The 12,482-nt window shown below is 41.8% G+C and overlaps 1 protein-coding gene across 7 annotated transcripts in view; it reads left to right on the forward strand.

The window, feature by feature from the left end:
* Window positions 1-12,482, forward strand: part of ZNF462 (zinc finger protein 462) — a 94,714-nt gene that overhangs the window by 66,902 nt on the left and 15,330 nt on the right. For all 7 annotated transcript variants that reach the window (XM_074811814.1, XM_074811813.1, XM_074811819.1 and 4 more), the window contains 2 exons: window positions 6,068-6,332; window positions 10,571-10,707. In XM_074811814.1, the coding sequence (XP_074667915.1) occupies window positions 6,068-6,332; window positions 10,571-10,707 (402 nt within the window). The remainder of the gene's footprint in view (window positions 1-6,067; window positions 6,333-10,570; window positions 10,708-12,482) is intronic.

Here is a 12,482-nt window from a genome sequence, read left to right on the forward strand (position 1 = left end):
ATGTTTTTAAATCTCATAAATTCCACTCTTAGACTTAATTTTTTATGCCTTTTAAAATAATAATTATTATTAGTTCAATCCTCCATGCTTTTGGCCATGTATTTGGTGTTTGTTGGTATTTTTTTGGTATAATACTGCATCTTGATTTGGTTTCACAAATATGGTTTTATCCAGAGGAAACTATTTGTCTGTTGCTTTTCTTAACTCCTTGGAATTTTTCTGTCATTCTTTATAGAAATCTTCCCTTCATGTGAATGAATTAGAGAAAATTAAATAGCATTCCCAATATTTTCCTTTTAGTTTCTTTAGAACTTTTTCTCACATGTCTGTAATGTCCTAGGCCTGTATTGTTACTGCATTCCTTTTTTTCCCCCAAAGTGTTTTTAAACACTTTATGTTATTTTTACATTCTCTTTGGGTTTTTTTTCGTATCTCAGGTGCCGAACATCCCCTTCCCCAGTTTCATTTGTCACACAAATGCTGATCTCTTTTGACTTCGGTTGATATTTCTGTGTGGATGTACCAGGAAAGCGTGATGTCTTCATTTTTATCTCCCAGTGTCTGCTTCTGGTCATTGAGCTATTCAATTACTTGTATTTTGCAAATGCAACAAGCTCACTTTCCGGTGTACTCAGTTACTTTTCCTGAACACTCTTTCTCCTGCCATCCCTAATCCCTCGTTGTGGAGGCATGCAAATGCTTGTATTAGATGTATCTAGTTCTGTTCATCCTAAAAGACTGAAGCCACGGTTTAATTTCTTTCCTTTAATAGGTACTTTTTTCTCTGGTCTCTCAACTGCTGCTTAATGGCTCTTAGACATGTCCAGGTGTATTTCAGGTCTTTGTTGTTTGGTTTAGTTATCTTTTTTTAGTGTGTTTTGCTGTTGCATATGTGTTCATAGATAGCTCTGAAAATACCTACAAATAGCAAAAACATCATTTAATTTCTGAGTAAATTTATGTATCTGGATGAGCTGGGTTCTGCACTTGGGCCACAACAACCCCCAGCAGTGCTACAGGCTTGGGGAGGAGTGGCTGGAGAGCTGCCAGTCAGAGAGGGACCTGGGGGTGTTGATTGACAGCCGGCTGAACATGAGCCACCAGTGTGCCCAGGTGGCCAAGAAGGCCAATGGCATCCTGGCTTGTATCAGAAATAGTGTGGCCAGCAGGGACAGGGAAGGGATCTTCCCCCTGGACTCGGCACTGGTGAGGCCGCACCTCGATTCCTGGGTTCAGTTTTGGGCCCCTCACTACAAAAAGGACATTGAATTACTCGAGCGTGTGCAGAGAAGGGCAACGAAGCTGGTGCAGGGTCTGGAGCACAGGTCGTACGAGGAGCGGCTGAGGGACCTGGGGGTGTTTCGTCTGGAGAAGAGGAGTCTGAGGGGAGACCTCATCGCCCTCTACAACTACCTGACAGGAGGTTTCAGAGAGCTGGGGATGAGTCTCTTTAACCAAGTAACAAGCGATAGGACAAGAGGGAATGGCCTCAAGTTGCACCAGGGAAGGTTTAGACTAGATATTAGGAAGCATTCCTTTACAGAACGGGTTGTTAGGCGTTGGAATGGGCTGCCCAGGGCAGTGGTGGAGTCCCCATCCCTGGAGGTGTTTAAGAGTCAGGTCGACTTAGCGCTGAGGGATCTGGTGTAGTTGGGAACTGTTAATGTTGGGTTGGATGATGGCTGGACTGGATGATCAAGGTCTTTTCCAACCTAGACAATTCTGTGATTCTGTGAGACTCTTTAGTTATTTTTTTACTTCTGAAAAGATCCCAAGTTTTTCTTCTTTTAGGTATCTGAAATGTTACATGCTTGAAGGGGTCCATGAAAACTTGGATTTTCATTTTGCTTCTGTGGTGGTTTTTCATTGTATGTGTTTTCCTAGTGTATGATCCCAGGATATGCGGGTGTGTATCAAGCTGCATTTTCACAATTGCATTGCATTACATTGTAGTGGAGACTGAATACTCTTTTGGATGAGGTAGTAACTTTTTCAGAGTGGCAACATCACTTTCAGCTAGTCATTTCTGCATATGGATAAGAGAATGCTGTTGTATAATGAGGATAGATTCTGCGGTCTTTTAATCCATAGCTTCTAAAGGGATTACTCTACTTGCTAGCCTTATTGTTCTTCTTGTGCAGGTAGTCTGTAGGTAGATATGATATGTGAAGTCTCAAAATTGAGATTTGCAGCATTGCTGCTGTTCTTCCATTTTTTGACTACATCAGTTACTGTTAATTTTTGCCTCTTGGCATATCTGTAGATGTCCTTCCTTTTACATCAGATCATCCCATGCTGTTACCTTGCTTTTGGAGTTGCACAGTGAAGTCCTTCCATTCATTTTGGATAAAATTACTTTTTAAAATGGATCTTGGTTGTTTTGGTGTGGGCTTTTTTTTGGATGGATTGTTTTAAATCAGTCAAGGCTAAGTATTCTGTTTTCTCTCCTTGCATTGCATATATGAACATGCTTTATTTTCTTGTGCAACCTTGACACTGTTCAGAGAACTAAATGCATTTTAACATCTTTAACATATAATCAGTACTTCTTGGTGTTTCAATTTTCTTAGTTTTCTTTGTGTTTTGTCTTTGCCTTCGTGTTTTATATTACTTAATACAAATTCTCTTAATTCTTCCCTTTGCTTATTTTAATGCCTTTTTTCTCCTTTCTGACTTTGATGTAGGCTTCTAAGGCCATTTTACTTTTTTCAGACATGGATGGCTAGACCCTCTTCCTGCTCCAGGCTGAGGTTGTTAACGCTTTCTCGGAGTGCTCCCAACCCTTTGTGCCTGGGGTGCAGGAAAAAGACAGAGGTGGAACTTGCATTGTGTACAGCTATGTTTCAATTGTTGGTCAGTTCTGAGAGAAGAACTCTGCTCTCTTCTTCCTTCATTCTCCACTTACATACAGGCATCCAGTTGCTGCAGCAACACCACTAAAAGTGTCCAGGAGTACAGTACACAGCAGCTCGAGGCTTGTGTAAATGCTAAGGCTCTTATAATACTCAGTCAACAACTTAAGTCAGCCCAGTACATGCAGAGCTGTTTGGAACATCAGCCCACTCTTCCAATAGGATTAGAGGGCCTGTGTAGAAGTGCTCTGCCAGTTTAAGGCAGTGCTGTTGCTCCTTGGCTATGGATTTGCCTCCCTAGTCCTTTTCTCAGTTACTGCTTTTGAAAAATAAATAAAAAATCCCAAACTTCAACCCCATTGTCTGTTTCTTATTTGCTGGTAGTTCATTTTGTGCTGTGTGCTGAAACATGTGTTTGGATGCAAACTCAAGTCAGTTGCTATCTTTCCACTGCCTTCACTGGTTTTGGAGTGGGCATGAAGAAGTGTGGTTCACTGAAGACGGTGGAAAACCTCTCATGCCTTTAGTCGACTTTGGACTCTGTCCGAAGTGTTCCTGGTGGAACTGGGTTGCACTTGCATGCTAGGATAGCTTTCTGGCAAGCTGATTCTCAGAAACGAAGAGAAGCCTTATACACATGTGTTAATCCTGGGTGTTTTTCTTCAGAAAGTGCTAAGTCTTGCACTCCAGAAGGACTGCAAAATAATGAAAGCATTTGGCAAGGGGAAAGGAAGAATATACAGGCAGAACTAGGGACATGCATGCCACCATTGTTTAAGTGTAAGGCTCTCTGTATAAGCTTTTCAGATAGCTTTTTTTTCTGTAAATATCTTAATTGTAATGGAGCAATACACTAAAAATAGTACAGTGACCAACATGAGTCCTGGTTGAAAGAAAGTAAGAATTAAAATACTAAAGGTAGAATTTGCTTGTGGCTATTCCTGATGATAAAGAAAGCTACTTTGTGTACTTTTTTTTTTTTTTTTTTGTGGGAATAGACATGTAGCTATCTACTTTTGCAGTTTTCACATACCAGATTCCACAGAAATATCTGACTGAAAGTTTGAAAGCTGGAATAATAGACACCAGATGATAGGGGAAGTAAAAACATCTGAACTACAGTAGATCTTCCAAACAACATCAAAACTTCCTTGTTCTGAAAATAATAATTTTTAAACGTAACTTTACTAGCAATGGATATCACTGAGTCTTTGGCTAGGAACCTTGATGATGTGATGGAAAATTTTGATCCCTTCTTCCTGAGGAAGGGAACAGTAAGCTACAAACTAGCCTGTAACCAGTACCCTACAAGTAATTTGTAAATTAGTACACATACAGAAAGAACTGTTTCCAGTGCTATGAACTTTTTTTAGGCTCTCAAATCCTTGTCAGGAAATCTGTCTGACAGTTAGACAGTCTGTCAAACCATGCATCATTTTGAGCCTCAAGGTTCTGTTCCAAAAGAGGGTGAGTACATGGTTGCTGCCTTTGAGGGAGAAGAGACTTCTACAGAGGTTTGCAGCTCCTCAGGCTCGTCCTGTGCCAAAGTAAAGGAAGTGGGGAGCCTGTTTCAAGCACAAGGGAAATAAACCCTTGACGTTTGAATGGATGGAGCTCACTGTGAGCCCTCATGGTGAGCAAACCTGCTGTAGAAGTGGTGGAAACAAGAGATGATAAATGCTACATTGTAATCCATTCTCAGTTCATGAGGCTTGGATAGGAAAACCAAAAATTATTTCATTCCTTTTACCAGAATTGTTCATGTCATCATCACCTTTGTCTTTGCTGTACAGCTGGTGGTGAAGCCAGGGGAGCCTGGAGACATTTATCTCCTGCTTGTGTTTTGTTTGTGTGTTTGGGTTTTTTTGTTGTTGTTAGTTTGTTTCTCGTGCATGTATAAATGCCCTTCTGTGGTAGTGAGAAAAGAAAACAAGCCTTTTACTCTTTTGAAGACAGGTGGAGAATTCCCCACATTGAGTACTCTATGGGCCTGTTTGCTTTTTGTTTCTCTTTACTAATTGGTTAGAATGGATGGTGTTAAGTTCCCACAAGTATGTCTGTTAGAGAATTCCTGCACATCCAGCCTTGGGGAATTAAGCTTCAGAAAATGAAGTACCCATCAAAGCAGGAGGTGGCTGGTACATTTTGTATCCTGACTTCCCCACACACCTTGTTTTTTTTTTTTTCCTCCCCACCTTCTTCCAGAAAGATTAATAAAAGAGCCTTTTGTTGTCTTTTCATGAAAGTTACACTGAAATTCATCTGCGCTTTATATGTCTGCTTTAATTTGTGGCATTCATGGGCAGCTGTGTGTTACATAGGACGAAGCAGATGAATTCATACCCTCCACGTACAAGCAGTGTGTTGGGAAAGGTTCCAACACCACCCTCACCTGTTCCTTTTTATTTTGGGTCCAACTAAAGTATTACAGCTTTCAGTTTCAGTACTGAGACATCTCTGGATGGTGTTTCTCCACATGCCATTAGATGGTATGAGAGAGTTCTGCTGGGTTGTAGGAGGGATTTGTCTATACAGACATATCTATATAAAGAGATCTCTTTCTCAGTAGAGCAAAACTTAGCAGCTTCTAAGGAGATGTGGTTTAGAAGTTTGCTTTACTGGAATTTATGTTTAAATGTCTTTTTTTCCAATGATGACTTAATTTCAAACATCAACTGCGAGGACTTGAATTTACCTTTTGTTTCATAATTCATAATTGCATGAATGAAAGGGAAGAGTATCCATTTATTTTTCCTTTCTTTCATTTTTTCCCTTTTAGATAGACTATTTACATGTATCCTGTGCCAAATGTTAATCTGGTGTAAACTGACATAAGACATTTGAGAAGATCTGGTCTTATTTATGCACCAAACACATAAACGATTGGCAGTATGATTAATGTGCTTTACTGTCACAAATTGAAAGTGTCTTAAAACCAGATTTCTTTTTAGACTACTTTTAATTTAAATTGTCACTTCTTTCCTCCTCAAATCAGATCTAAAAAGCATAATTTATATGGATCACCTTTTAAATATGCAATAGATTAGATTAAGAAGTGCTACACCTCTTAATCCCTTCAGAAAGCTGTCAGTGGATTTCATAACCAACATCTAGATCAATCCCCTCTAAAAGCCAGTAGGTGCTGGAGCAGGCATCAAACATTTATAGATTTCTTGACCCACCTGGAATAACAGCTTCCCTCTGTCTCTCCACAGACTCCTCATACTCTGAGCCTCCTGATGTTCAGCAGCAGTTGAACCACTACCAGTCTGCAGCATTGGCCAGGAACAACAACAACATCAGCCCAATCCCACTTTCTGGGAGTGCTGCAGGAGTGGAAAAAACAGAAGCCATCCTTAACTGTGAATTTTGTGAATTCTCCTCGGGTTACATACAGAGCATTCGGCGTCACTACCGTGACAAGCACGGAGGGAAAAAACTCTTCAAGTGCAAAGATTGTTCCTTTTATACAGGCTTTAAGTAAGTACGGTGCAAAACAGTTAAACTGAACTCATAAGGGGTTTTTTAGCACTTGAAAAGACTTCTGAGATCTTTTGAGAGGTGGCTGTAACTAACAGAAACATGGCCACTGCTGACGAGGGAGAGGAACATAGGAAATGCCACACCAGATCACAGCAGCATCCATGTAATCTATTTTCCTCTCTCCTGCAACAGCCAGTGCCATCTGCTGCAGACAACAGCACAGTAAGTCCTTGCAGTAGGTTTTAGAATCACAGAATCATTTAGGTTAGACAAGATCTTTAAGATCATCAAGCCCAACTATTAACCTAACACTGCCAAGTCCACCACTAAACCATGTCTCTAAGCACCACATCTACATGTCTTTTAAATACCTCCAGGGATGATGATTCCACCACTTCCCTGGTCAGCCTGTTCCAGTACTTGATAACCCCTTTTGGTGAAGAAATTTTTCCTAATAGCTAATCTAAACCTCCCCTGGCACAATTTGAGGCCATTTCCTCTTGTCCTGTTGTTTGTTACTGGGGAGAAGACCAACACCGACCTCACTACAACTTCTTTTCATGTAGAGAGAGTGATAAGGTCTCTCCTCAGTCTCCTTTTCTCCAAGCTAAACAACCCCAGTTCCTTCAGCTGCTTCTTATAAGACTTGTTCTCTAGACCTTTCACCAGCTTTGTTGCCCTTCTTTGAATGCACTCCAGTACATCAATGTCTTTCTTGCAGTGGAGGGCCCAAAACTGAACATAGTATTGAAGGTGTGGCTTCACCGGTGTCAAGTACAGGGGGACAGTCACTTCCAGCCTGTCGATCCCTCTGTAGAGGGATAGATCCAACCTGTAGAGCCTTCCTACCGTCAAGCAGGTCAGCAGTCCCACCCAACTTGGTGTCATCTGCAAACTTACTGAGGGTGCACTCGATCCCCTCGCCCAGATCACCGATAAAGATATTAAACAGAACTGGCCCCAGTACTGAGCCCTGTGGAACATCACTTGTGACCAGCCACCAACTGGATTTAACTCCATTCATCACAACTCTTTGGGCCTGGCCATCCAGCCAGTTTTTTTACCCAGTGAAGAGTGCATCCATCCAAGCGATGAGCAGCCAGTTTCTCCAGGAGAATGCTGTGGGAAACGGTGTCAAAGGCTTTACTAAAATCTAGTTAGACAACATCCACAGCCTCTCCCTCACCCTCTAAGAGGGTCACCTTGTCATAAAAGGATATTAGGTTTGTCAAGCAGGACCTGCCTTTCATAAACCCATGCTGACTGGGCCTGATCACCTGGTTGTCCTGTATGTGCCACATAAAGCCACTCAAGATGATCTCCTCCATAACCTTCCCTGGCACTGGGGTCAGGTTGACAGGCCTGTAGTTCCCTGGATCCTTCTTCCAGCCCTTCTTGTAGATGTGCATCACATTTACTAACCTCCAGTCAAACTGGGACTCTCCAGTTAGCCAGGACTGCTGATAAATGATGGAAAGTGGCTTGTTGAGCACTTCTGCCAGCTCCCTCAGTACCCTTGGGTGGATCCCACCTGGCCCCATAGACTTGTGTGTGCCTAAGTGGTGTAGCAGGTCACTAACCATTTCCCCTTGGATTATGGGGGCTTCATTCTGCTCCCTGTCCCTGTCTTCCAGCTCAAGGGGCTGGGTACCCAGAGAACAACTGGTCTTACTATTGAAGACTGAGGCAAAGAAGGCATTAAGTACCTCAACCTTTTACTCATCCTTTGTCACTTATGTTTCCCCCCACATTCAATAAAGGATGGAGATTCTCCTTAGCCCTCCTTTTGTTGCTAATGTATTTACAGAAACATTTTTTATTGTCTTTTATAGCAGTAGCTAGATTAAGTTCTACTTGGGCTTTGGCCCGTCTAATTTTCACCCTGCATAACCTTGTGACATCCTTGTAGTCCTCCTGAGATGCCTGTGCCTTCTTCCAAAGGTCATAAACTCTCTTTTTTCCCTGAGTTCCAGCCAGAGCTTTCTGTTCAGCCAGGGCAGTCTTCTCCACTGGCTTGTCTTTCGACACACAGGGACAGTCTGCACCTGCACCTTTAAGATTTCCTTTGTGAAGACTATCCAGCCTTCCTGGAGTCCTTTGCCCTTCAGGACTGCCTCCCAAGGGACTCTTGTCAACCAGTCTCCTAAAGAGGCTAAAGTCTGCCCTTCCAAAGTCAAAGGTAGCAATTCTGCTGATCCCCCTCCTTCTTCAAGAATAAAAAACTCTTATCATTTCATGATCGCTGTGCCCAAGACCGTCTCCAACTGTCACATCACCCTAACAGTCCTCTCTGTTTGTGAACAACAGGTCCAGCAGGGGGCCAGTTTACTTGCTGAAGGAAATAGTACAAGTAGTACTTTTTCTTCAGCATAGGCAATTAGAGGGCTATCCTTACCCTCAAGTGTGAAAATTTTTTTACCAGGAAAGTAATTTCCTGGTGCAACCAGCATGAAGCGTGGGCCAATTAAGTGTCCTAGAATGACAGGAGAATTTGTATCACCTTTCTGAAGAAACCTCTCGTATAATTTTACTTCTCCCACTGTCTATCCAGCTGAAATGCAAAGCATTCTTTAGCATATCTGATAGCATACAGAGATGTTTCAGAAAATCCGATTAGATGTGCAAAATTTAAAACGTCGGTGCTGTGTGTGTTTGTGTGTGTTTTTAGCTGCTGTTCTGTAAGGAAAAAAAAGGCTGCTCCTGTGCTGTTCATCATTTCCACCTGATATGCTGGACCCTCCAACATAACACCCTCAGGTGACATTGAGGTCTCAAACTTGTTAAATTCTTAGGAGACTGGTGACACTAAGCAGTGTGACTGGATAAAGGGGAGGAGTTCTGTTGAAAATGTTGAGCACAAACCTGAGAGAATCCATAAAAGAGCAACCTCTAGTTACATGTTTCTAGCTTCTGTTGCTTCAGCCCTTTGCTGCCTGTATGGTAAAATTTGCTGCTTGTGCTTTATTTCCTGATTGCTATCTGTTGTAAAGATTACCAGCAATTGCCATTCAAGGTCCATTCAACATAAAGTTGCATTCAGTCTGTCATATCTTGTCATTTTCTTCTACCTGGATGAAGTGAAATCATCTTAAATCGGGCAGCATTTAAACACGTTCATAGTTGCATAAGGGAGTAGTGTTCTTTCATGTGGTGTCTCAAACATTCAGAGATTAAGTCTTGCTTCTTTTAGAAGCACAGCATGTTTCCTCTTTAAAAAAAGGTGGGGGAGGGGACAAAAAACCCCCATACCAATCCCCTCTTCAACTCATCATAGAAATTTAGATGCATGAAAGCACTCACTGAAGTTGATAGAAATAAACCTGTAGAATTCAGTGATCGCTGGATTGAGCCCAAAGCCAGTTGTGTTAGTAAGTTGCTTTGTGTTCAAGCTAACAGTCTTGAATTCAAAGAGACTTCTAGTTCAATGTGGCAAGCTCCTTAGCTTTTGCAGGCTTTACTAGTGCTTTAGGAAAAAATGACCAAGTGCTCCAAGTTTACAGATACCTCTCATTTCAGTAGTTGAGCTTGTGGTTAGATAGTTGTACACTCCATTTCCTCTATAGGCATGTCTCTTGGAACTTTTAAGTATGCAGCCAGTGTAATGCTAACATTAAATATTTTGTTCAGAAGTACTATGGAGTATTCATTCATACCTCCACATTAATAAGTATTCTTAGTCTTGGGTTTTCAGTCCTTACAACTGATGCTTTAAAACTTAACTACTCAGTGCCAAACTCACTGTGAACACAAGACTGGTTTGTATCAATCTAAACATTTTAGCTGGTTTTGGGCTTGTCCTACAAGGACAGAAGTGGTTAAGGATGTTATCTGCCTCCAGAAATAAGTCTGTCCTCATCTCTGCAAGTCCAGAACAGTTGATAGATTTTGTTTAACTTCCTAAAAATCTAATCTTTGCCAGAGAAAGTACACTGAATATTTCAGCCTGAAGACAAATAATGAGCATGAAAGGTGGGAATTCTTTTGCTATCTAAACTATAGCAATGTGACTACAGAGAAACCCATGCAAAAGAGTATCTTGTCAGAATGAGTGTTTATTACCTGAGGATACAAGCCTGCAAATACCTCTGCTCATGTGCTACTCATGTGCCGCTGTGAAGACAAGGCTGAGTGGTATCTGTACCATTTTACATGACACATCCTTACAGAGCTGTGACACTTCATCGTTCCCTGCACACCTCTTCTGACTGCTTCCATCTCTCTGTCCTGTTCCACAGATCTGCTTTTACTATGCACGTGGAAGCTGGGCATTCGGCAGTTCCTGAGGAAGGACCCAAAGACCTTCGCTGTCCTCTTTGCCTATATCACACCAAATACAAACGCAACATGATTGACCATATAGTTCTGCACAGAGGTAACAATATCCCTGTATGTGTCTGTATCTCATGAGAGGAGTGCTGGACAATGCCTTTGTTGCGTTGTTCTTTCAGACTGGTTTCATTAAATTTTCCCCTCTGTACATAAGGACAAGTATGTTGAATAAGTCATCACCCTTGAGTGTCTTTCATTTCAAATGATGCATCTTATTTATTTCCTATAAAATTCAGAGTTAGCCCTGAAACAGGACAGATTTAAAATTGTTTTTAAGCTTTTCCTCTGGAGAGGTTGACAGTCCTCAAACACCTGTTCAGGAAGAGTTGCCCTAATTTACAGCTCTGATCTAGGCCAGAGTTGTTTCCTGATTATGTCCTTGTTACCATAAAGGCATTGCTATCATAAACTCTGTGGCAAGATGTATCAACTAACTATAGAGGCCCCAAAATATCCCTTAATTACTCGCTTGAATTTCTTCTCTTCAGTATTCTTAGGATAAAAACACATATTATCATATTTTTGTTTTTCTTTAAGACTCCTTTTCTATCTCCACCTTTCCCTTCTTTTTTTAAGCCAGCTAAAAGTGGGATTAAGGATTCCTACATTCCATTAACTGCAGGCTTGCTAGCTCAGAAGAGACAGCTGTTTGGGCTCTCTGGGCTGGGATTCCTGCCCACAGCTATCACACTTGATGCTTGTAGATGGTCTCTTGGCTGTTGAAATCCAAACCCATGTGTTGGGATGGCACTCTGCCTGCTTGCAGGTTGGGCAGAGTTTCACAGTAGGGTATTGGTGGTGAGCAAACACAAGTTTTGCATGCCATCTTTTTCCTGGAGGGGTTCCTGGTGTGACAAGCGCTATCATAATTCCTTGTAACATACCACTTTTCAGTGTTGGTAGCTTAAAGTCCTCCTTGTACCAAAGCAGTGAGGTTGGCAGAGTTTGTACAAATTTATATCCGCTAGCAGGGCTATTCTGAAGGAACATCTGGGAAAAATGACCTGTCAGTGATTCAGAAAGCACATTACAAAGCTTCCTTATTCAGTTGTAAGAGTTTGGCAGATGCTTTAGCTTTTGCTTCCTGTCTTTGAAGGTGTTGCTGCGTGGGATTTTGCCCAGCTTCATGGCATACTCCAAAATTACCTCGCAGAGGGCGGGTTTAGTTAACCCCTGTGCAGGGGACCATGCAGTTCCAAGTGCTGCTGAGGTGTACTCTGTTTTCTGGCTGTGCCAGAGCTCCAGTGGACACTGCCAGACCTATAAAATACAGATAGACAAGCTGAGGGAGAACTGGATGGGCCTAGTTAGGGTGTTTTCCATCATGCATAGACTTGATACTGGGAATGTTCAGTTGCAGAAGTAGAAGAGCACTTCATGAGTTGTACTGTCCATATGGAGCTGTTTCAGACCAATTGCAAGGAGGTGGTTAGCTCCTGGGTAAGTGACACTGTGGATCTCTGCTTTTGTAGAGCCGTTGTTTCAGTTGCACAAACCAGCCTCAAGCCTTTGTGCTGCTGAAACAAAGTGAATATCAAAGGACATAATGGTATACCCACTAGAGCACTGGAAGAGGTAAAACAGAGTAAGAGAAGTTTTAATGCAAATGGAATTATAGCTGATAAAGAATCTCAGAGGCCACTGAGGGAAGGACAAGGGGTTTCTCTGGCATTCAGGTGATAAAGGTTCTTTCTGGTACATATATCCAGCTGAAAAACCTCTACTGTTGTGTTTAATTGTGTGGCAGCTGAAGCAGACAATTTTGACAAGATTTAACATGCGCTGAAAGACAGACTGAGAGACAGTTAATGTAGTCTG

Source organism: Strix aluco, chromosome Z (genome assembly GCF_031877795.1).
Source record: "Strix aluco isolate bStrAlu1 chromosome Z, bStrAlu1.hap1, whole genome shotgun sequence".
In the NCBI taxonomy this organism is placed as follows: Eukaryota; Metazoa; Chordata; class Aves; order Strigiformes; family Strigidae; genus Strix; species Strix aluco.